The 23210-nt window shown below is 26.1% G+C and overlaps 2 protein-coding genes across 3 annotated transcripts; one reads left to right on the forward strand and one right to left on the reverse strand.

Annotated features, from left to right (window-relative positions):
• Positions 1-11191: 11191 nt before the first annotated feature.
• Positions 11192-16475, reverse strand: LOC113548087 (protein SHQ1 homolog). Its single transcript, XM_026948755.2, has 2 exons — positions 16288-16475; positions 11192-12973 (listed from the first exon to the last, which is right to left on the reverse strand). The coding sequence occupies exon 2, from the start codon at positions 12963-12965 to the stop codon at positions 11586-11588; it is 1380 nt and encodes a 459-aa protein (XP_026804556.1). The 5' UTR covers positions 12966-12973; positions 16288-16475; the 3' UTR covers positions 11192-11585.
• A 375-nt stretch (positions 16476-16850) lies between these two features.
• LOC113551341 (BTB/POZ domain-containing protein 7) lies at positions 16851-22763 on the forward strand. 2 transcript variants are annotated; one of them, XM_026953536.1, is made up of 11 exons: positions 16851-17029; positions 17637-17801; positions 17881-18666; positions 18743-18878; positions 18970-19133; positions 19202-19428; positions 19488-19807; positions 20242-20404; positions 20469-20647; positions 20712-20930; positions 20993-21190. In XM_026953536.1, exons 2-11 carry the CDS (start codon positions 17653-17655, stop codon positions 21188-21190), a joined length of 2541 nt encoding a protein of 846 aa, XP_026809337.1. In that variant the 5' UTR covers positions 16851-17029; positions 17637-17652. The 2 variants fall into 2 exon arrangements, with proteins under 2 accessions (XP_026809337.1, XP_026809346.1); XM_026953545.1 differs by lacking the exon at positions 16851-17029 and having other exon boundaries at positions 17653-17801; positions 20993-22763.
• Positions 22764-23210: the final 447 nt, after the last annotated feature.

The raw sequence follows: 23210 nt of genomic DNA on the forward strand, positions 1-23210 counted from the left end.
ACAACACATAGGTACAGATGTGAAATATTGAATTATATAAACATATTATAACTTGCAACTGTTGCAAGTTGCAGTTGAAGCTTTTTTATCAAATAGGTATATATATATAAATAAATTATTAAATTATTATGATATAGTTATAATGATTATGATAATAAATAATAATTATAATATTATATTATTTGACATTGATAGACAATACTGCATGTAGGTAGTTATTATTTACTACACATTTGACATAAGTGTCTACATGATACACATTTATTTTATATTGTAAAAGTGAATTCGGTAAAAAATATCAATTTAATATTACATTCAATTTCTGCCTCTGTAATTTATTAAGTATTAATTCAAATAGTTTCCAAAATGTTTATTTATAAAAAAATACTTTATAATTAAAATTAGATAATTAAAAGAATTTATATAAATTATTTTAAATGTCTATTATCAATACTAAATACATGTTATAGCATTTTCTTTTTTTCCCTTTTTATCTATGTTAAGAATAGATAGGTAATTAATTAGAATTTATTTGGACAATATTTTTATTTTATATTAAATTGTTATTTTTGGTGTATCTTTAATTCATTGTACACATTTTTGATAGTCATTTATATTATACTACGTGAACTAGGATATTAAGTTGAATTTTAAGTAACTATACTGTCTATAATAAAGTATGAAACATCAAATCTTGTCTTCTCTACAAGTCAAAGATTTTAAAAACAAACCATTTCACTTATATTATAAATTGAAATATATGCATTATACTCATTATAGTTTATTTTTGGTATAATAATAAATGAATATCTATTTATCAATGTATCAAAATATATAGGTATATAACATTTTATCGTATAAATATAGGCATAATATTATATACAATCCTTTCGAAGCGCACGGTGTCTAGTAAACGGCAATAAAATTATACGTTTCACCGAGTGTAACTACATGTAGTCAGTATGTGACGCCTTTTATGATGATGCGATATTGCGATCTCATCGTCGTATCTCACTTCATTACTTATATCATATATAGCTGGCGTACGTGCCAAGGATTAATCGTTATTGTTCAATTTGTTTATTACGATTACATTGAATTGCGCGCCGCCTTTGACTATTAAAACACGCGCCACGCCGCCACGTCAATATAAATATTAAATAATATTTATTGCATATTTACATATATCAATGTATACATGCATAGTGTATATATTATGTATGCATATAGGTTCCACCAAGATCTATAAAATTAAATACTAAATAGTATATATGTATATTGATATGGGGACCCCGGGTTCTACAAGTGACGATACGACATTTTATCCCGTTTGCTGCATTATTATGTTATAGGTACCTAACTTATACCTATACATTTTTCCTATCTGTGTATATCGCACAATTTGCACACTTATTCTTTAAATTCCGATCAAGATGGACGATTCACCATGCTAGACGCTATACTTATGATATAACTGGACACTGGTACTTATATGTTTAATATTTAAATCCAAACATATATATATATGCTCATCGGGTATTCGAATCTTAACACAATTATTATATCAATGCAGACACTATAATCGTGGCACAAAATTGCCCACAGACAACCAGAAATGTTTGTCCGTTTATGTATTATAATATATTAATATGTGCTTGTGTCCATCATAAAATAGTTACTCCCACTGACGAGTCTCAACGTTAAACCGTTTCACCACACAGAAAGCATTGCATTATGAGGTATCGCCGCCCTCTTTTCAGCACGCTAGCACGAAGATGCCGTTTCTCGAGAAACGAGAAACCTCCGCAGCATCTGAACACAGGTAATGGATATTATATTAATATAATATATTGTATGTGGTTATTAATTATTTCATTCATATTATTTTATCATGAATTAAACTTGACTGCCGTGTGTCACACTATTGTGTTGGAGTGTGCTATTTGTATACACAAGCAGCTAGCGGCATTATATATATAGGTGTAAACATAAAATAATAAAGCGTATACCGTATATACTGCAGTACAGGAATATACAATGTGCAATAAACATATTACATTATATTCGTCTATATTTAAACGCAACAAAGTAAAAAAAAATTGAAGAGTACGTATTCGAATTACAAATGAACACCTATATAATATAATACGATAATAAGTAATACCTATAGATATAGGGCATAGGTAGTATACTGCAGTATAGCACTATTCATATTTTAAAACTTTATTATATAGATTTGGGATGTGTATAGTGTGCTGTTGTGGTCCGCGGAATATATATTATTATATTATGTGACAAAAGTATAGGTACCTACATTATAGGTAATAGGTGTACCTATATATATACAGGGTGTTTATTAAGTTTTGAAACTGTCATTAGAGTCATTAGACTAATATTAGAACTGATAAACAAAAATGTAATTTAATAAATGAGGTTATTAAATATTTTACATAATAAATGTATAGCAGTGTTTTTGCTCCATATAGGTATTAAAATATGCATACAATAATATTAAGAATTTCCAAACTTATTGAATACTTGATATAAATATAAAATTCGAAAGGTTTTAGGAAAACTTTTTATTTGATAATTTGAAGTCAATACAACATTTTTTAATTAAATATTACGAAGCCGTATCTTTCCCGAGTTTTTCAATGTAAACAAATTGTATTTTAAATTAATAATGAACTAGTTATAACTTATAAGCAAGTACCTATTCAAAGTATTAACTAGCGAAATATATAGTGTGAACCGAAAATTTACGGATTGGCCGTATATTGCCACATCATTATGTACTCGTGAAGATAAAAAGCAGTAAAAATAAAATGTTTTGTCACGAATTATAATTATTTAATAGAAAATTAGAATTTTTCGAGAAAATGATTGTTTACTTTTAAAAGAGTCACCCAGTACATATAACACATATATATTATACTAGGTATATATACTCATCACTCGCACACAAAAACGGATTAGGCGAGGTTATTATTTACACAACGTTTAAATAAACGTTTTTTTTTTTTTTTTTTATAACAGTAGTATACAGATATTATGAAATTATGCAAAGTATTATTTGATGTTATTCGAGGCACTTTTTAGTTTATATTTCTATAGTGTTTCTATATGTGTACCAAGTTTTATACTTTTTTTTTTTGCATAAAATAAAAGAACTCTAGAATCGACAACTTTCATGTTATAAACTTCAAACTTAAAAGCTCAACCACCGTAATTAAATAATTATGTAAGAGAAATTGATTATACTGAAAATTAAGTAGATCCGTGATTAATTTATGTATCTATATATATTATATAGATAGATAGTTGTATTGGAAATATTATAGATACTAGTAGCTATAACTTATAAATTATAAGTTAAAATAATGCGTGTGACGTACGTGAGTGACGGCTGTGACTGTTTTTTTTTTATAAATGCTTTCAAAATATGTTTAAATATTATTTAAAAACAAAATTCGGATTAAGTTTCGTGGGCCGTGATGGCCTTGGAAAAGAAATCCTATTGTAGTATTATTTATTAGTAGGAATTCTGTAAAATATTTCATTAGCGTATTGTTTAAAGTAATATAAATTAGCCATTAGCTAGGTATACCAAGGTATAGTTAGGTACTACTTAGATTCATGAATATTGAATATTATGTTTTTGTATACTTTTAATCAGCGATTAATCATGACACGTTGTTTCAAGCATATTTTTCTCATTTTAAATCATACTAAGCAAATTATAAAGTCCGTTCTAAATAAATGTCTAATATTTTTAGTGTCCTTGGAGTTCTGGCTTATGGCGTCTTTAATTTTCGAACCAAAAATGGGCATAATAAGTTACAATCAATAAATTACATATAATATGTTTGTATATATATATATATATATATAGCACTAAATTATATATTTCACTTTTATCATTGACTTTATAGAATTGTCAACTGCTGAAAATATCTAGTTTGTAAAATAAAACAATATTTATCTATCTAGTAGATAAATTTAGAAAAAATTTCATTTTTATGTGTATAATTTTATATATTTAATTATAGAATAGATACATGTCCCAAACTCTTAAATTATAAGTTTTAAATTTCAGTATATAAGTAGTTTATTTTTCACAGGTCATACAACTAATGTGTAAATATATTCACACCATAAAAACTATAATAGGATTTAATTGAATTGAAAATATTTATATAGATTACAATTTAGTGTTTACAGTAGTAATTTTATACCCTGCTGATGCAACTGTTATAGGCTATATTTTAAGTTGGCGGCTAGACGTTAATACGTAATAGCCTATATAATATATATATACTATTATAATTTATAAGTGTTCATATTAACTGTATAATATATATTATATTATTATAATAGGTTTATGGTGTTATAGAATACTCATCAATACACGTTTAATTCATACGGCCTACTAAACTATTAAACTATATAAATATATCTAAATAGATTGACAGTCATTAACTCAAGTCTCAAGTTACTATAGGGTTATAGCATTTATGGTTTTTATTCAACTTAAATTCATCATGAATCAAAATTTTTGAAAAATTATTTTTATAATTCTATTGTTTAAATTTTTTAGAAAATTATTCTTTAAAATTTAGATGATCGGAGTCGTATAACAAAGGACGAGTAGGTCAACAAAATTTAGAAATTATAAAAATATTCTACTAAGCTAGAAATTTTTATCTAATATCTATTGTGTTTTAAGATATGAAATAAAAATTTTACATTATGTAAAAAAAATATTTTGTAAAACCGTTTACTTATAAATTAATCATACGGTAAGTACACATCAAAATATTGTGAAGTGTCGCTGAGAAAGCTAAATTTAAAGTTGGAAATCGAAACGGAACAAGCGTATTTTCAAAATAATTTTTGAAAATGCCAAATAGCCAATAATTTAGAGTACTCATGCCCAGGATTAAAATGTAGGATAAGCCAATAAGACTGTAGCCAAGTTGCAAATGCAACTTTTAAACGAATTTGTTTTTAGATTCTAATTTCGATTAATATTTTGATTTTACAACTATGTATTATTCTTAAACTTTTTTTGTATCTGTCAATCTATCATCACCAGTAGAGTAGTAAAAATGTTTCGATTTCAAACTTTTAGAGTGGATTTCTAATGATACTTTTTTAAAACTAAAACAGGGGTCATAAATATCAGAAACCGGAATAAAACAAAACAAAAAAAAATTATAAAAAAACGGGACTATTGTTAAAAAACAGTTTTTGAAAAAATCAATTAAAAAATAAATAGCCGTAGAAACATATACTTTTACTAAACAGTTATAGTATATATATTTTATATTATTTTCTAGTCATAATCTAATTTTCAAACTTTCAGCACTTTTCATGTTATTAATAGATATTTTTTTAGTTTTTTTTTTTGTACCCTTTAAGTTATTTTTCAATACAGGTATCTATGTAATGTATGGTAAATTGTATGTTTGTAATTTGTATAATATATATATAACATCATCGAATTACGTAAATACTAACGTAAAATTATCAAGTAATAACGAGTTTTAACCTAATCCATAAGTTGCTTGCATACTCCACAGAGTCCACCGCGAACATTGATTGTCTTACTACATGCAGAATGATGGCTACGTCTCCAGCTTATGGATTATGACAGAATCCGAGCGGACCCAAGAAATATAATATTTGCTTTTGTGTCAATTGTGAACTGAGGATGAAGAATTCTATAGACTAGGTAATAAATTTGATACTTTGGCACAATTATATACCAGAAACCAGTTTGTCCATTGTCTTTAATATCTTTGGATGACGCGTATCACACGACGTTTCTAAATCATTGAGGGAAATCGTGTTCTTGTTGTCAAACACAAGTTTCCATCAATTGATGGCAGTATTCCACGATAGTCACGGTTCATGGTTATAAAAGGTGTTCTCCTAAGTTCTATTTTTGTAATATTATAACTATTAACTTATAAGTAACAGATATAGGTAGGTAACTATAAGTCTATAAATCATCCAAAATGCCACGGAAGCATATCACGTAAAAATAAATAATTCTTTGTTTTTTATTATGTTTTCAATTAGGTATCTACATATAATAAAATACTATTCATTAAGTATGAGTATGTTAGCATTAAATATTAAATGTTATATTACATGAACACGTTGATCATGATTTATGATCAATATTCAATAGCTATAGTGTATTGTTAATTAATATAATTAAATGTATAAATGATGAATCATATATCTGTTAAACTGTATCATAATATTATTGTTTATGGCATTAGCCAAAAGAGTTTGCAAGTAATTTAGTAATGTTATATTATCCGATTATGACTTATGATTAACATTAGTTAAGATTTTAATATTATTAATGTGTTGTGTGTAACATTTTGCTAATGTTACATGAACTGATTAACTTCGACTTTTATCCAAATGTTATCCCGTAAAACGTAACATAATATAGGTAGATATCTACCTACATTATATATAAACACATCTACATATTATATAATAATGTATAGGTACCTACATGTAAGTATTATCGTCAAATTTCATATACATTACGGCTTAAAACCATATAATTAATAATTACTATACACTACTATAACACTCGATATATGCATTATTTAATAAATCTTATTAATTCTTGTGTGGAAAATATGATTTTCAGTTAAATTATTGTCTAATTATGGTACCTAGTATAAGAAATAAAACAACTATATATTAAGCATAAATGCATAATATAAATAAAACTTAAAATTTAGATACATTTAGGTATTAAACTATTAAGATGATGTATTATGTATTAACAGTAGGTACTTACACGTTACACGTAGGTACGTCGTACACTATAAGATTCACGAGGATTATAAATCATAATTAGGTAGCTAATTACTATATTATGTATTATGTATACATAGATACTACTTTTTTTTCTTTTTTTTTTTTTGTGAAGCTGAGAAATAATATTTTAATAAAAAATAATAGATTGGAAACTAAAATCATAACAATATTATATAATATAGTGTATTCAACAAAGTTATATTGGTAAGTCGATCATTTGAAAACTATAAATTAATATAAAATATTGGCTGTGTTAATAGTGTTATATAGTAAAATTACTGTTTTTAATAAAATTATCAACAAAAAACGAACTAACTTGAAGCTATACATAATATATTATAACTTAAAAGTAAAGGTAATGTATGAAGAACAAATAGGTAGCACAAATGCACAATAAGTTTTTAAATGAACACATTTACAAACAAAATTACTATATTGGACTAATTATTTAAGATGTTGAAGTGTTATGTTATGTAAATCGTAAAACATTATAGAATAACAAATAATAAGTTTTTAATAATATAACTTATTTTATCAATGCTGTTAATTAATTTAGAAGTAAATACTAATACAATAGATTATCACATAATAAAAACCAATAATTATTTTTTAATATAACACATTCTATGACCTACATTTTAAGATTTATTTTTGATTCATTGTCCATTGATGGTTAGTTTTCATATGATAGTTCAATGAAATAAAATAGTTGATTTTATGGCAAGTAGTCGTTTTATGCAATTATCTATACAATATACAAACAACTTTTTTTGTGGACTAATAAGGTTAACAATCTAGTGTATAATTATTTAATTCAGTGTTTTAGTAAAACACATAATAGTTTATTTTGATTTAATAGTTTAATTTTTTAATTTCTAAATACTTTAAAGTAAATTTTGATGAACCAAACAACAGCTTGTTGACCATATAAAGTTACAAATATAAAATAATTTAGTGTGCAAGTTAATAATAAAATATTGAATATTTTTAAGTATTTAAGATTTATTTTTTCCATGATAATAAGAATAAATATTTTTGTTTTATGTATGCCTACTATTGTTCTGTAAATTGCACTCGAAATAATTAATCAAATAAAAAAAATACTGCACTTATTTATTTAAAAATGAAATCTATACACGGTTATTATTATATCAATTATATATCATAAACATACAACATATTAATATATATTATTATACGTACCACTATTTTGCATTTCATACTAGATATTAGTATATTACATATTTCGTTATTATACATTCCGTATTTATTACTGTATTTTATCTTAGCCTAAGGCGGAGCTTGATAAATTTAGTTGAGGGGCTCAAACCCCAGATTACTTAATGAAAATAATTATTAATAACTTCCTATTTAGTTAGAAACAATCTTGTTTATGTATTGTAAAAACAAAAAAATAAATTTTAAAAATATAAATCGGCCAGCGTTCAGCGTGTGATGGTAGCTAATTATATTTCAATATAAATTCGAACAAATTAATTAAAATGTATTAATGTATTGTAATATTACTACAAATATAAAAATTAACAGTAATATAAAAAAACTGATGGAGAAAAAATAACTTGTTTTATTAAATAATATTATAAATTGTAGGTTAAAAAAAAAATTAGTGTTATTATTATGCCTTTTAAATAGTATATTCGTGAATAATGATACAAAACTAGGGATAACATTTGGGGGGGGGGGGCTCATCGAAAACGCAGAGCTTATCCTTCCAAGCCCCCACTCTAGCTCCGCCTATGTCTTAGGCCCCGGGCAATAGGTACCCAAGATATTATAATAATCTTATTGATTTTTGCCATTCGATTAATTATAAAATTATATTATCAATACATTATTATATTAAAAGAACGTTATACGTACCATTAATTTTTGGGGTAAAAATATATCCACGAAAAATGAACGAAACGACATTAAAAAGTGGTATACAACCATGCTTACACTAACATGGTAGTATTTTTCATTCTCAACCTTTTTATAATGGTGAATTAGTGACACACTAAAAAAAGGATAATAGGTAAAAATTTTACTAATGTAATGTATTAGTAATGTAATATGTTAACTTAAAAATAATAAATTAAAAATTAAAAAAAAGAAAATAAATGTCGATAACAGATAACTTATTTTAATCGTCATAGAAATTAAATCAAAATATTTACCTATACTTATTAATTTTTGAAAATCATGACAAAATATTTGTACATTTTGTGTCATTTGTGACATAGTTTGCATATCAGCGTCATACTCGTTGAGAAACACTGTTGTATAGTAAAAATATTCAAAACATTTTGTAGACAACAATATATTATAGGAAATCTCTCATGGCTCATCGGCGTTTATTGAAATCTTAGGATTATTAAAAAAGTTAATTATTTAAGAAATGTAAAAAAAATGTTTTTGTACTTTTTATGACGATGAGTCGTATAATTTAGTACAAAACCCCAGGACTTAAATGTTGAGTGTTTGCAGATCGTGAAAACCCTTAATAGCACATTTAATTTAGCTGTTGCATACGGATAAACAAAAACAAAAAAAATTACTAAAAACATGAAATGTAATAATTAGATATAATCAATTAAATAATAGTAAAACATGTATATATATGATAATAATTTGAAAATGTTTCATTAAATACAAATTGAAAAAAAATTATTTATTATTTTAAAAAGAAAAATTAATTTATTCAAATATAAAAGATTTCTTTCTTATATTTTGACTTATTTGCTTTATGCAATTAGGAATATTGTATTATTTGCCTTTGGCAAAATTTCAACATAATATGTGTTTAATTGAACTACCATCTTTTGTTTTTTTCCGATTAAACTGTCCTATTTCAGCCAATGTAATCCTTGTTCTGCTCGTATCAACTTCTTGATATATTTTTGTTGGCAATTGATTTTCATAATTCATATTGAAACCTATTATTAGCAGTGTCAATATAACAATAATCATGTCCAATCGTACAATTTCTGCGTGTAGTTTAAATTTCTAATTAATAATGTAGTAAATTGCATTGGCGATTCTTTGAATAATATTCCATCGAATTATATTTTAGCGTTTCCTAAGTATAGTATACTTATAACCACGTAGTGCAATTTTAGGATTTCCTTTAGATGGTTTAAGAACTTAATTATTTAACACTCATATACCAATACAACTCTAAACAAACAGGATTATAATTGGTAAATTTATTATATAGTGAATAGTTATTACTTATTAGCGTGCGTCTAACTATAAAACTCGTATCATGTGCCAATATTGTCATTTACTATCAACAAATAAGTTTTGTAAACCCAATTTATTTTATAAATAAAACAACAAATAAAGTGGAAAATATTGTTTTATTAATACTGTAATTATTTTTCCTAATATCCTTGTATATGTTTTGTTTTAGGTATCACTTCATTTTAAATTGGACATAGGGTAATATTTTTTTGTAAATTTCTGAGATAAAATTAAAATTATTTTTTTACTGTTTTAATTCGTATAAAAATCAAAATGTCTACAGTTAAAAATGAGAATATGGGTTTTAATTTTTTTAAATTTATATTTTTGACGGAATGATGAAAATGTATATTCTAATTAAATGAAAATGTTCCGTGTTTCTAATGCAGAGAGGAGAAAGCAATATTAAATATAATAGGTATATAGGTAAGTACCCAAATTATTTATTAAGGCAATGAGAAAATAAACTAAGAATATTTTATTCAATTCGACAGTTTCAATAAATATTTAATGATATACTGTTGTACAACTACAGTACATTGGATATAGAGATATAGGTACCTATGCACTATAGTCGAATCATAGAATGAAATCCATCCGTAGTTGTACTTCTATAATATAGTTAGGCTAATAGAATATTTTTCTTTATATAAATATATATATTTTGTTATTAAAATATCATCAATAATATGTTGTAATACCATGGGACATGAGTCATGACCATGAAATCACTCAATAACAGGTTATGACCTATTGAAATATTATATTAGATTGGTAGAAGAGTATGATGAACACGTATGCTACAGGAATGTATTGGTTATTGTAAGATGAAGCAGGGGATAAAAACGATTAACACAGCTCTTCACAACCTAAATACTATATACGTAACATGATGATCATGTATAGATTATCCATTATGTTTTAATAAAATGTATACTTACATATTACGGATTCTTGAAATTATCAATTAATAACTAAGTAATATTCGTTTTTTAGACATTGCGATAAAATATAATTAGCACCTTTGGATTGAATTTAGGATTATTTTCATTTGTCTAAAAATGTAGATAAACTATAAATATATTTATTAAATATAAAATAAATGAAATAATTATATAATTATTATTTGTAAACATAAATATTAATAATTGGTACAAAATGAGAGAAAAAAATGTTATTCTGAAGATTCTTCTTTGTTGTCATTAGAATCTAAACTACTTTCCGAGTGGTTCAAGCTTGAAATTTGTAATTTTTGCAAGTATAAAATAAATGAAATTATTTACACAATTATTATTAATATACATTAATATTAATACTCGGAATATAAAATAATAAAAATAAAAAATTTTATTCTGAAAACTTCGTCGTTATCAGAATCTTAACTCTTCTTTGAACTTGAAATTTATAATTTTTGAAAATATAAAATTAATTATATAATGATTATTTATAGACATTAATATTAATACGTGGCTCAAAATGATAAAAATAAAATATTATTTTGCAGATTCTTCCTCGTCGTCATCAGAATCTAAACTACTCTCCGATGAAATTTGTAATTTTTGTAATTTAGATACAATACTATTACTTTTTTCTGCACGTTCTAAACTGGCCACGTCTTCTTCTACGCTCATTGCAGCAACTTCCAATACTTCTAAATCAAATCCCACTTGCTTTTTGACGATTTTATTTTTATCAAAGAGTTTGACGATGGTTTCAAAATGTGTACTCTTCAATTGTTGAATCCAAATACAATAGTCTTTAATATATAGTTGGTTCAATACATATCTGGGTTCACTCGAGTTAAATAACTCGTGAATATCCAACAAACACGTGAGTAAACAAACACATCCGTTTTCAAATACCTTACGAACATCAGAGAGCACTAAAATGCTTAAATCCCATCGTCTGTATAGAGGATAACACACACCTCGTCTGATGCACGCTATAATGGTTTCATTAAACGTTTCAAAAATACGAAACCATGAAAGAGTAGATGAGAGTTTGTTGATTAACCATGGTGATTCAGTATTTTCTTCACCCAAATTTGTTCGAATACAAAAACAATACGCATAAATGATATCTACCAATGACAATAAGGTAGATTTTATATCATCTTTACTCAATAAGTATTCTTTATTACCAAGTGATTTTAAAATATTTTTTTGAGAATCATTTAATGTAAATGGCATTGTGTTATACCAAAATGGCTTAAAGTTTAATATATCTTTGAAACCATCTGGTTCCGTCATCAAATCCGCCATGTAATGATCCTCACAAAAATCTAAAAATTCTGTCCCAGCTTGTGACGATTTTCTTTGTTCAAAATTCATACTGTCAAGACCACTAATCTCAATAATTTCAAAAAATTCACGATTAAAATGATTAAATCCATCTTGAGTTTGGTTGCCAAATCCATATTTTACACATATATTATTTTTGTCTAATATAGGTTCTTGTAAAAAGTTACAATCTATATCTTCATTGCCATCGTTATTGTCGTCGTCATCATCATCTTTATTGTCACCTTGAACATTTTCCTTAAGAACTTCAATTGACGGCTTGATTGTTTGAGGAGTTTTTTTTGGCGCTAGAAATTTGTTAATAAGATTTAAATCTGGGAAGTGCTCTCCTGGATTTACTTTATTTAATTGAAAAGTAAAAATAGATGTATCCCAGTCATAAAATCCAGATGAAGAATCAGTTTCTGCCACTTCGCCGGGTAGATGAAGACGTAAATAATATGGAGAGGAATAAAATGTAACTTGTGTACCATCAACATCAATTTCTGTATCGTTGATATTAGCAAATCTAGCTTTAATCTTTAGGATTAAATAGTCATTGGTTTGATCCAATTCAAAATTTGGAGTCAACATTGTAAAAGCTGAAAAAACAAGTTATTTTTATTTAAAAAATTATAGTAAAAATAATAAAAATAACATGCATAATGTGATAAAACTAAGAATGTTAGCAGCTAATACAGGATACTTTGCCTAAGAAAAAATATTTAAGTCCAAATTAGTAATTACTATCCTAAGAGATCCAAATTAATACTATATTCAAATTATCCACGTCCAGTTCTATCCTACAGATGTGACACATGGTTGGTTAAAAAGAGCGACGTAGAAATACTAATGACTTTTGAAAGAAAAATACTGTGCTGTATCTTGGAGAATAGTGAATACAGTGTTAGAACCAATAAGGAAATTTACCAAATGTACCAAACACTCAATATAAGAGCCAAATGTTTGGAATGGATTAGACTGTCTGGAAGTCCTGAAGTTCAATGGGATATTAAAAAAAGTAATGATAGAAACAATAAATGGAAATAAATCTAGAGGAGGACTTAGGCAAAGGTGGATGGATACAATCAAATCAGACCTATGAAATTGTACACTAGGATCAAGACTATACAGGGGAGTGAAGACGGTAGCAGGAAATAGTTGAAGTAACTATGACCCTAAATGTGCTGTAAAAGCTAAAAGAAGAAGATAAATTATAACAAAAGAACTATAGAAACTATTTAATATTTATTTTATTTTCAGAAATTATTGATACAAGGTCACTTTGAAATTGAAAGTTAATTAATTTAGTTTTATGGATCATAATATTAATCAAATTAATTAATAATCACACATATTTATAAATTAAATAAAATACACAAATAATTAACTCTTGTAAAATTAACATTTGTTGGAAATCGTTTGTTAATTATAAAAAACTATTATAATTAGTTTATAACAAACTGTTACAAACATTAGTGCAATTAGGAGCATACTACTGGTGTTAAAACATTTTCGTTTTTTAATACATTAAATAACTATAATAATGACAATAAAGATTAAGAAAACTATTAACTTGTTAATAGTAGGTTATAGAAAATATTATCATTTAATATATTGCATAGATTCAATAATCTGAGAATGAATTTTTTTTACATATTTGATATTAAGTTAAATTATTTTTTTATTGTATCTAACAGTTTCATAATAAATAATTATTATAAGATAATATTGTAATATTTACATTGTAATATAAAATTAATATTTAAGATATACACTCATATAGATATCAAAATATCTAATTGTATCCAAGAGAAATTTAAATAATAATAATAATAATAAAACCGTACTTAAAATATTGACTAGAATTATATAATATATACTTGTAAATATATTATACAGTTTAAAAACACTATATAATCCGAACTATAAAAATTATTTATCATATCTATCACTTTAGTGACACATCGAAATTAAGGTGGCATTTTATTGTATTGTTTTTAAATTAATTTAAAAATAGGTATAAGATGAGGTTTAGTGTTATGGTAAAGAACTAAACAAATAAAAAGTAAAAAAATCTTCACTTTTTTATAGTCATTTATTAGGTATTTAGGTACAATAATAGGTTACCATGACAACAACTATAGCCAAAACATAAATTTTTTAATTTACCTTTTGTGATACTAAATAATAGAATAATTAGATAATTTGAATTTATATTATTCAAGATTTGTTATCATCTTCAAACTTCAACAACAGGTGAGTAATACCTATTTATTATTTTTAAGGATACTAGATAAATTGTTAGAAACTGTTGACTGTTATACAATTGTATTGTAAAAGTAGTAATTTGATTAGTTTTATTCCAGACAAATAAATTTAAATATATAAATATCATATAATTCATAATTCATATGTATTTTAGATATTTATAAAAATAATTAATATAATTTAAGAACTAAATAAATTTGTTTTTTATCTCATGAGATTTTATTGAGTACCTGAACATTTTAAGTAACCATAGTCTGCCTAGCTAATGACCGGCGCCACCTTAATGATTCAAAAAATGCCCCATTCCTCCTTTAAATTTCTGTGGGCTTTTTTTCTAAGTAGAGGTTGTAAACCACTAAATTTAAAACTCGGTTGACTGACGCCTTTTGAAAATTTCAGGAGTAGCAAATTACATCAAAAATGATATATCTATCTCATTATCGACAACATTTTTTTCTTCTAATAGTATATAATATTACAATTTACAATACATATTTATAAATGTAGAAATGATATTTTATATCAATTCAATTTTAATTTGTAAGGAAAACGTTGTAGCCAACTTGTGCGCAGGAGTATGGATTTACTACACAGTAGATATACTTATGGTATATTAGGTGGGGAGGAGGAAGTTATAGATGAGCAAAAATTGGACTAATACGTTCATATTTTAAATGTGATATATGTATGTATTTTCTTAGGTTATAAGTATAATTAAGATTTATCTACTATTGAAAATTAAAAAATCGATTGTATTAAAATATGTAAGTTATTTTTTATGGAAAAAAATAAAGAAAACAAAGTCAAATTTTTATAATTTATTCAATACAACTACAAGCTGTACTTATTATACATTAAGAATTTTCCCAATAAATATAGTTTTAATGCAATAAGTCAATAACACTATATGGTTTGTACTTAAGGGGATGCCATACCTGCATGTGTTGCCCGTGTCTTACTAATGTATATCAAAACAAAATTTCATTCAGCAGAATACATTTTGTGATGTTAGCTTTAATATTAGGGTAAATTTACCTATTATTACATTTAAAGGTAAGAATATTATCTAGACAATGACATACGATTTTATTTATAATATCATTATAAAGTGAATTATAAACATAAGTTGTAATATTTTACATAACTATAACTCACTTTAAAATAATAACATCATTAAAAGCATCATTCTGCTGAACAAATTTGTTATAATGCACGTAAGTAAGGCAGAGACAACCATGCGGGTATGGCGTCCTCTTAATAATTGTATTATTACCTGTTGTAAAATGTATTACAATATACCTAAAAGCAGTGGCGTGTCAGGAAATTTGATTTAAACACAAAAATTGCCAAAAAAAAGAAGCCCATGAGGGGGATTATATCTCCAATCACCACCCCCACCATACGCACGCCTCTACTTACAAGTATAAACATAAAGGTTATACTATATTACTACTAAAAATAACCTAAACAACAAATTATTAATTAACACTTTAAAACCTATAAACCAGTGATTTAACTATTTATTTTTTATTTTTTAAAAACTACATAGTTCAAGTAAGTATAACTTTTATTAGGTTAGTCGGTGTGTAATGTGTATTGTGTAGATATAATGTAATCTAAATATCTAATCTATTAAAATACTTACAACTGTTATGATTTGATTGAATGAAATGTATAATCAATTAATAAAATGCAGTTTGGTGCAATACGGATTACAGAAAATTAATTAATATGTATATCTTAATTCGTGGCTGTAACTAAGAATTTCACTGGAACGACCAACTACAAACACAAAGTAGTAAAATACATAATAGATAATATTTTTATTGTTTTATTCATCGGCGTGTTCTTGTTCAATCTTTGATCACATGTTTTGTTATCATTATGTTTAGTTTGACTGAAATTTCCAAAGCGAATACGAATCATGATTCTGTCACAGAATTTCTGTGATTAAATAAATTATAAAAAACAATAATTAATTGTTATTGATAAATTAAATTAAAATAAAACCAAATTGTAGACAACAATACTGTCAATACTTATACATTTTGAAATTATTAATTTTTGAATAATCAACATAATTTCCTTTTCGTAGGTAGTTGTGATTATTTTGTGTTCTCACTAGGAAATTAATTTCCAAAGACTTTCTAACCATTTTTGTAGGCGTGTTGATGTTTTTTTTTTTATCAATAGAACAAAATATTCTCAGCTAAGCAAAATTTGTATTTAGATCTCAATTATTTCTATTACAAAATACAAATTTAGTTCCGATTTAAAATTTCATCCAGAAAGTTATCTTTTCCGAAGATTTGTTATTACAAAGTATTCAAATCAGTCAATTCGTCTCGATGATCCCACGAATGCAGGTCATGAAAGGGTTATTTAATGTAAGTGGCTAATTTTTTTCTTGAACACCCAAAACAACCTGCTCAAGAAGCACTTTTTGACTACATATTTGTTTCGTTTTTTTGTGTATTTTTCACATTAATTCAATGTGTTGATTTAAAATAATACACTTTATCATAATCGTTTGATTTCCTTTTGTTATTGATACTATTGAATACTGATTTCTTGTATACAATAACTTATTGACTTGACCCAATTTGAATTTGAATTTGTAAACCTAATCTGTCATTTATGTATACAATGTATAACTCAACTATGATTTTATTTGAAGTATAAAATTTTGATAGTACAGTTAATTAAAATAATTGAGTAAATTATAGCCATACATTCTAATAAATACCTTGGTACCTAGTCTATTGTTTTGAACAGCTGAGTAAATAAGTTTTTATTAATTGTTATACAATTTAGAATATGTTTTTAATTGACTATGTGTTAACTTTTAGTCATTTTTATTGAACATTTTATTGATGATGTAAATGTATAATGGAGTTAATGGTAAAATAGATAACAAATAAAGAGTGCAAAAGCTTTCTTCAACTAACATTTTGTTATTATAGCTATTTTCTCAAATTAACTTTTATATTTCAGAGAAAATAACTATGTGATGAACTTATGTTTCACATTGTTACCTTGTGTCTGGTCATATGATGGGATGACGAAAAGGATTTGGCCAGACGACAGAATGGGTGCCGGGGTTTCTTCCAATGAATATCCAAATGTAGACGTTCAAAATTATCCAGGAGTTATTATTAAGTAAGTATATTTTATTTATTTTCATAATATATTTTGTTTTTAGTACTCATATTAATTCTTTATGTATTTATATCTATAGGGAAAGACGTAAGATGCGTATGTCTGGTTTTGCTACTTTACGAAAGAAGCTTATTAAGCGTCGTCGATATTCCAAGGTGTGTAATCATGGTCGTGTCATAAGAGAGTTGATATCTGATTGGTCACCAGCTGAAGTTACTGCCTTACTTGAAGAATATGAAGCATTAGCTGCCCTTAAAGACTTGTCTGTACAAGCAGAACTAGCGAGGCCTCCAGCTGCTACATTTAAACAAGATTTATCTACTCTATATGACCATAAGTATTGTACAGACGTTGATCTCATTTTCCGTGGTGTTTGTTTTCCAGTACACAGAGCAATACTGTCAGCTAGATGTCCATATTTTCGTGAATTGCTTTTGGGGTGTCCTGGTTATGGGGCACGTATTTGTTTAGATTTGAGAACACCTGGTGTAGATATAGAAATGTTTTCAGCATTATTACGATTTTTATATACTGGCGATATAGCTCCAAGAGATGGAGATATTGATTTAGCATTATTAAGAAGACTTGGTGATGAACTTGGTACACCAAATGTATTAGAAAATGATTTAAGATACTTGTTGGAAACTGGTGACTATGCAGATGCTGCACTTGTATTTATCCCAGAAGGATATTCAGATCGAAGGCCAGAATCTACTGGATCTGAATATGGTTTTCAACCCAAACTGGAATTGCCTTGCCATAAATCTATTCTTAGTGCTAGGTCACCATTTTTTAGGAATCTTATTCAACGAAGGACTAAATCTGGTGAAGAACATACTGAAAGAGCTTTACACATTCCTACAAGGTTTTAACAATGATTTTTTATATTTATTAACAATTATTTGCTTATTATATATTATTTATTTTTAAAAATATTTCAGGATAGTGCTAGATGAATCAGTTATTCCAAAACGATATGCAAGAGTACTATTACATGCAATTTATTTAGATACAGTTGATTTGTCTCTGATACTGAGAGGTTCAGGATGTGGTTCGTCTGCTGGCAGTTTAAGTGAAGTAAATATAATGCAGTTTTATATACTATTCGTATATACTATTTATATATTATTATTCGTCTACAAATACTTATGGCAATTTATTGTTTTAGGTTGAAGCTCTGACTAATACGGGACGAGTTAGACCAAGTCCTCTGGACGAAGCTATGGAATTGTATCAGATTGGTCGTTTTCTAGAATTAGAAATAGTATCTCAAGGTTGTGAGGATCTTATCCTAGAATGGCTTACTCTAGAGTCACTTCCAGGAGTACTTAGGTAATTTTACTTAAATATTATGACACTGATTTTATATATTATTTAATAATATTAAAAATGATAAATAGATGGGGAAGTTTGCCACATGGGTCAGCATGGGTTCATCGCCAAGCTAAGCATTTTTTACGTGAAGAATTTTCTCAAGTGGCTAATAGTCCTGTTTTGTACCAATTGGACAAACCTCATCTAATAGACTGTTTAAAAAGTAACTTCTTACAAACAAGTGAACTTGAAGTTTTACAAGCTGTTCTCAAATGGGGTGAACATGAATTGATTAGACGTATGGAAGATAGAGGTATTATATTTCAATTTTCAACTTTATAATTGATATATAATTTTTTTAATTGATTTTAGAACCAAATTTAGTTAGTCAAACTACACATTCTGTTAGCCGAAAAGGTGTAAAGAAACGAGATTTAAGTGATGTAGAACTTCGTGAAATATTATCTGAACTCTTACCTTTGGTGCGTATGGATCATGTTATCCCCACAGAACACGAGACTTTGACCCAAGCCATAAGAAGAGGTTTAGTGAGTTCACCTCCAAGCCATATGATTGGTAATGATTCACCAATATTATCTCATCATATGTCCAGAATCAATGCTTGGATTAGACATCCATCTGGGCTTTATGTGAGACCTAGATTATTTATTCCATACTATGATGAAATTAAAGTAAGTTATTAAGATAAGTAAGATTTGTTTTGATAATTTACAATTTTATGTATTGTTTATTATTAATATTAAAGACAACAATATTAAAAGCAATTTTTATCAGTAACATACTGAATATTTTTCATACCATAATAATAAATAATAAAGAATAGTATTTCAAATTTCAATTGGATTAAACTTAAGATTAAGTCTAAGAATTAAAGATATTTTCATATTTTTACATGGATTCATTTCTGTTTTTGTAATTTTATAATTATAAGCTATTATTATTATTATTATTTTTGGTTTCTGAAATGATAAGTAATTATAGTCCATTTATTATGTTGAGAATTTGAAACTTTATAAAATGTAAATTAAATCAAAAGCTTTTTGTAATAAGTATATTAATTTTATACTTATATTAATATATTACACTCAATTTGTGTTTGGTTTAGTCATTATTTGAAGATCAAATGTTAAGAGAGGATGAAGAGCTTGTACGACGAACAAGATATATGCCTGATGGTATACCTGACACTTTATACATGATTGAAGAAAAACCAACTCCATTATCATATGGCCTTTCATCTCTTGATGTTTTAACAGCTTCAATACCAAGTATAATAATAATATATTATTTTAACCCACCAAGTTGTTTCTAAAATTATGAATTTGTATATAGCACCAGATGTTTCAACCATGAATGCTATGGTTAAACGTGACCAGAAACTGAGATCTGCCCCTGGTTGTCAACGAGCAATATCACTGCCTTTATCTAGTCGACAGGAAATCAATCATCAAATAAGATTAAGAGTAGTTCGAGAGTTCAATTTACCAGACCCTGTTGCTTATCTTTTAGAAGTATTATCAATATTTTAATCAAATTATTAAAAAGAACATTTTTTAATGAATAATTAATAATTAGAAAGCTGCCAGTTCTGTATGCTACTGTGGTGGAGGTCCTGATGAGAAACCAAAAGAAAGTACAAGATCTCGAAGTAGTCGCACAAGAAAAGAAAAACGAAAAGGTTTAGGAACTAGCACTTTACCGTCTGTGTACGCACAGCAAAAATTGAGAAAACAACATAGACCATATGTTGTAAACGATATGGCCTCATCTTTACGATACACTAATAATATCAGAGTAAGTAAATTTGATTTATAAATTCTTTTTTTATCACTTATTTTTGGTGATCAATTTAATAGTATGATGACGATGAAGATTTTGATGGCCGAGGAGAGCAAGTAATTATGCCTGATGTTGCAGCCGTATCACTTTCTTTGGACCAGTTAAACATATGTCCAATTCTTGGCCCCGAAGTTGAGTTGAGATTAGACTTGGGCGATAGTTCGCCCAATCAATCGCCATATAAAACACCTCCTCCTCCTAAACATTTCATTTAGATTATTCTAAATGTAATTTCATCTATAAGATTTATAGTTTATAGAATTCATTTTTACTGTGAGCTAATAATAAGGGAGGGGGAAGCAAACTATTTCAAACCAATTGTATTATAGTATTAGTTTTACAGAGAAATTCAGAAATTTGCTGTTAAAATTATCTTTGATTGTAAATAGTATGAGCTATTTTATAATCAATAATTTGATAATATCTCATTAAGTTTCATATGTATACATTTTATTAGCTGCTGATTCTTAAATTTTATCAAGCTCAAATATATCTTAATAGTATTCTTCTTAAACATGAGCAGCATAGATATTGATTGAGTGCTATTGCTATTATTACCATTTTTCATTAATAATGTTTTAATTATTATGTTAAGTGTTTAAAAATCAGTTGACTGAAAAACTTAAGTTTCTATCTATTTCTTTAATTTCTTCTCATTCGTTTTAATTCTTTAGACTATAAAAAGCTTTTATTGTGTTCATATGTTGCATATATGTTTCTTCTGCTTTTCTACTGAATTGTATTTCTATGTTTTTCTTCAGTTAAGTGCATAGATTTATTATATTTTATTTTGTATCCATTGTTAGTGGTACAAATTCTTCTTTACTGTCGTTAATTAATATCTTATTGTTTTTTTTTCATGTTATATATTATTGTTAGTTGCTTATGTAAGTCAAATGATCTTTGTCCATTTTTAGTATTCTTTATCTCTTTCAATTATGACACATATTTCAGTGTATTGTAAATATATTACTATATGTATTAAAATATGAATGCGACGCTTGTTCCGTCCGCCATTATATTCTTGCCAGCTGCCTAGTACACAAATCGTTTTAAAATCAATTTTATTTTCTTAGTTTTCGCACACTCTAGAGAAAGAGTATTTGATAAAAAATTGTTGGGAATATTGCAATATGACTGGCATTGATATATATATTTAAATTTATTAACTAATAGCTAAATTATTTATTAACATTTATTTGTATCCATTTATTTTCTTTTTCTATATTGTACCTGATTGAAAATTATGAAATTTAAATATTTTTGTATATACAGTTTTAAAATAACATCCCAATAAGTGTCAATAACATAATGTGCATTGTATGCACCAGTTTTTAATCGATGTATTTTTTTTTTTGAAATTGTAATTATGGTGGTATTAATTTGGAAAATCATTCCTAAAATTAAAGATACAGCTGTATGTAATGGAATACAAATAAAAAAAAAAAAAACAAGTCGATTAAAAATCAAACTTGTGTTTAGTGACTGAAAGGGGACGTTCATCCAAAACAATAACTGTATATATATTACATATTTCTTATTAATTTCTATTTCTAATGATAGCCATTTTATTAACCAAAGGTATACCTTTACCAATTTTTTGTTCTAAAAATACGAACACATACTAACATGAATCCATCTTATTTTTTCAATTGTCCTAGAAAATGTGTAATACACTTGCGCTCAAAACAAACTGACCGTTACATGTAAAGTAAATAACAAAAAAAAAAAAATAATTGATTTTATCTAATTATGTTTTAATGCTTAGGGACCAAACAACCCGTCTTATCAAAAAAATAAAAAATGAGATATTTAACAAAATTAAGTTAAGAATATTAAATTAGCTATACAATATTATTATATGTGTACTTATTAATTTTCTGTGTATACCTTAGATATTATTTGATTTTCCTTGCCCGTCTGTGATTCTAGTCTTGTCTGTTTTCTATGAAAACTGGCTCTACATTATATTATTATTAGCTTACGATATCTATTGTTAATTTATTCCTTTACACGGTGTTACTATAGTTGTACAACTATGGGTTTGTTATATATATATTATATAAAAATGTATATATTTCAAATTATGGTAGCATTTAATTTTTATAATTTTCATTATTGTACGGTGTATATGGAAGAAAACTATATTGTTAATAGAACCATCTTGTTTTTTTTTTTATTATTATTATTATTGTACTTAATTTAACTTATTTGAGTATGGTATACATTTTCTTT

The sequence above is a fragment of the Rhopalosiphum maidis genome, chromosome 1 (assembly GCF_003676215.2).
Source record: "Rhopalosiphum maidis isolate BTI-1 chromosome 1, ASM367621v3, whole genome shotgun sequence".
In the NCBI taxonomy this organism is placed as follows: Eukaryota; Metazoa; Arthropoda; class Insecta; order Hemiptera; family Aphididae; genus Rhopalosiphum; species Rhopalosiphum maidis.

What these genes read in the sequence shown, in the direction of transcription:
- LOC113548087 (XM_026948755.2), bottom strand. Translation starts at nt 12,965, where the DNA reads ATGTTGACTCCAAATTTTGAATTGGATCAAACCAATGACTATTTAATC.
- LOC113551341 (XM_026953536.1), top strand. Translation starts at nt 17,653, where the DNA reads ATGAACTTATGTTTCACATTGTTACCTTGTGTCTGGTCATATGATGGG. An exon ending in GCTTTACACATTCCTACAAG is followed by an intron (nt 18,667 to 18,742) that starts GTTTTAACAATG and finishes AAAATATTTCAG; the next exon opens with GATAGTGCTAGATGAATCAG. An exon ending in TCACTTCCAGGAGTACTTAG is followed by an intron (nt 19,134 to 19,201) that starts GTAATTTTACTT and finishes AATGATAAATAG; the next exon opens with ATGGGGAAGTTTGCCACATG.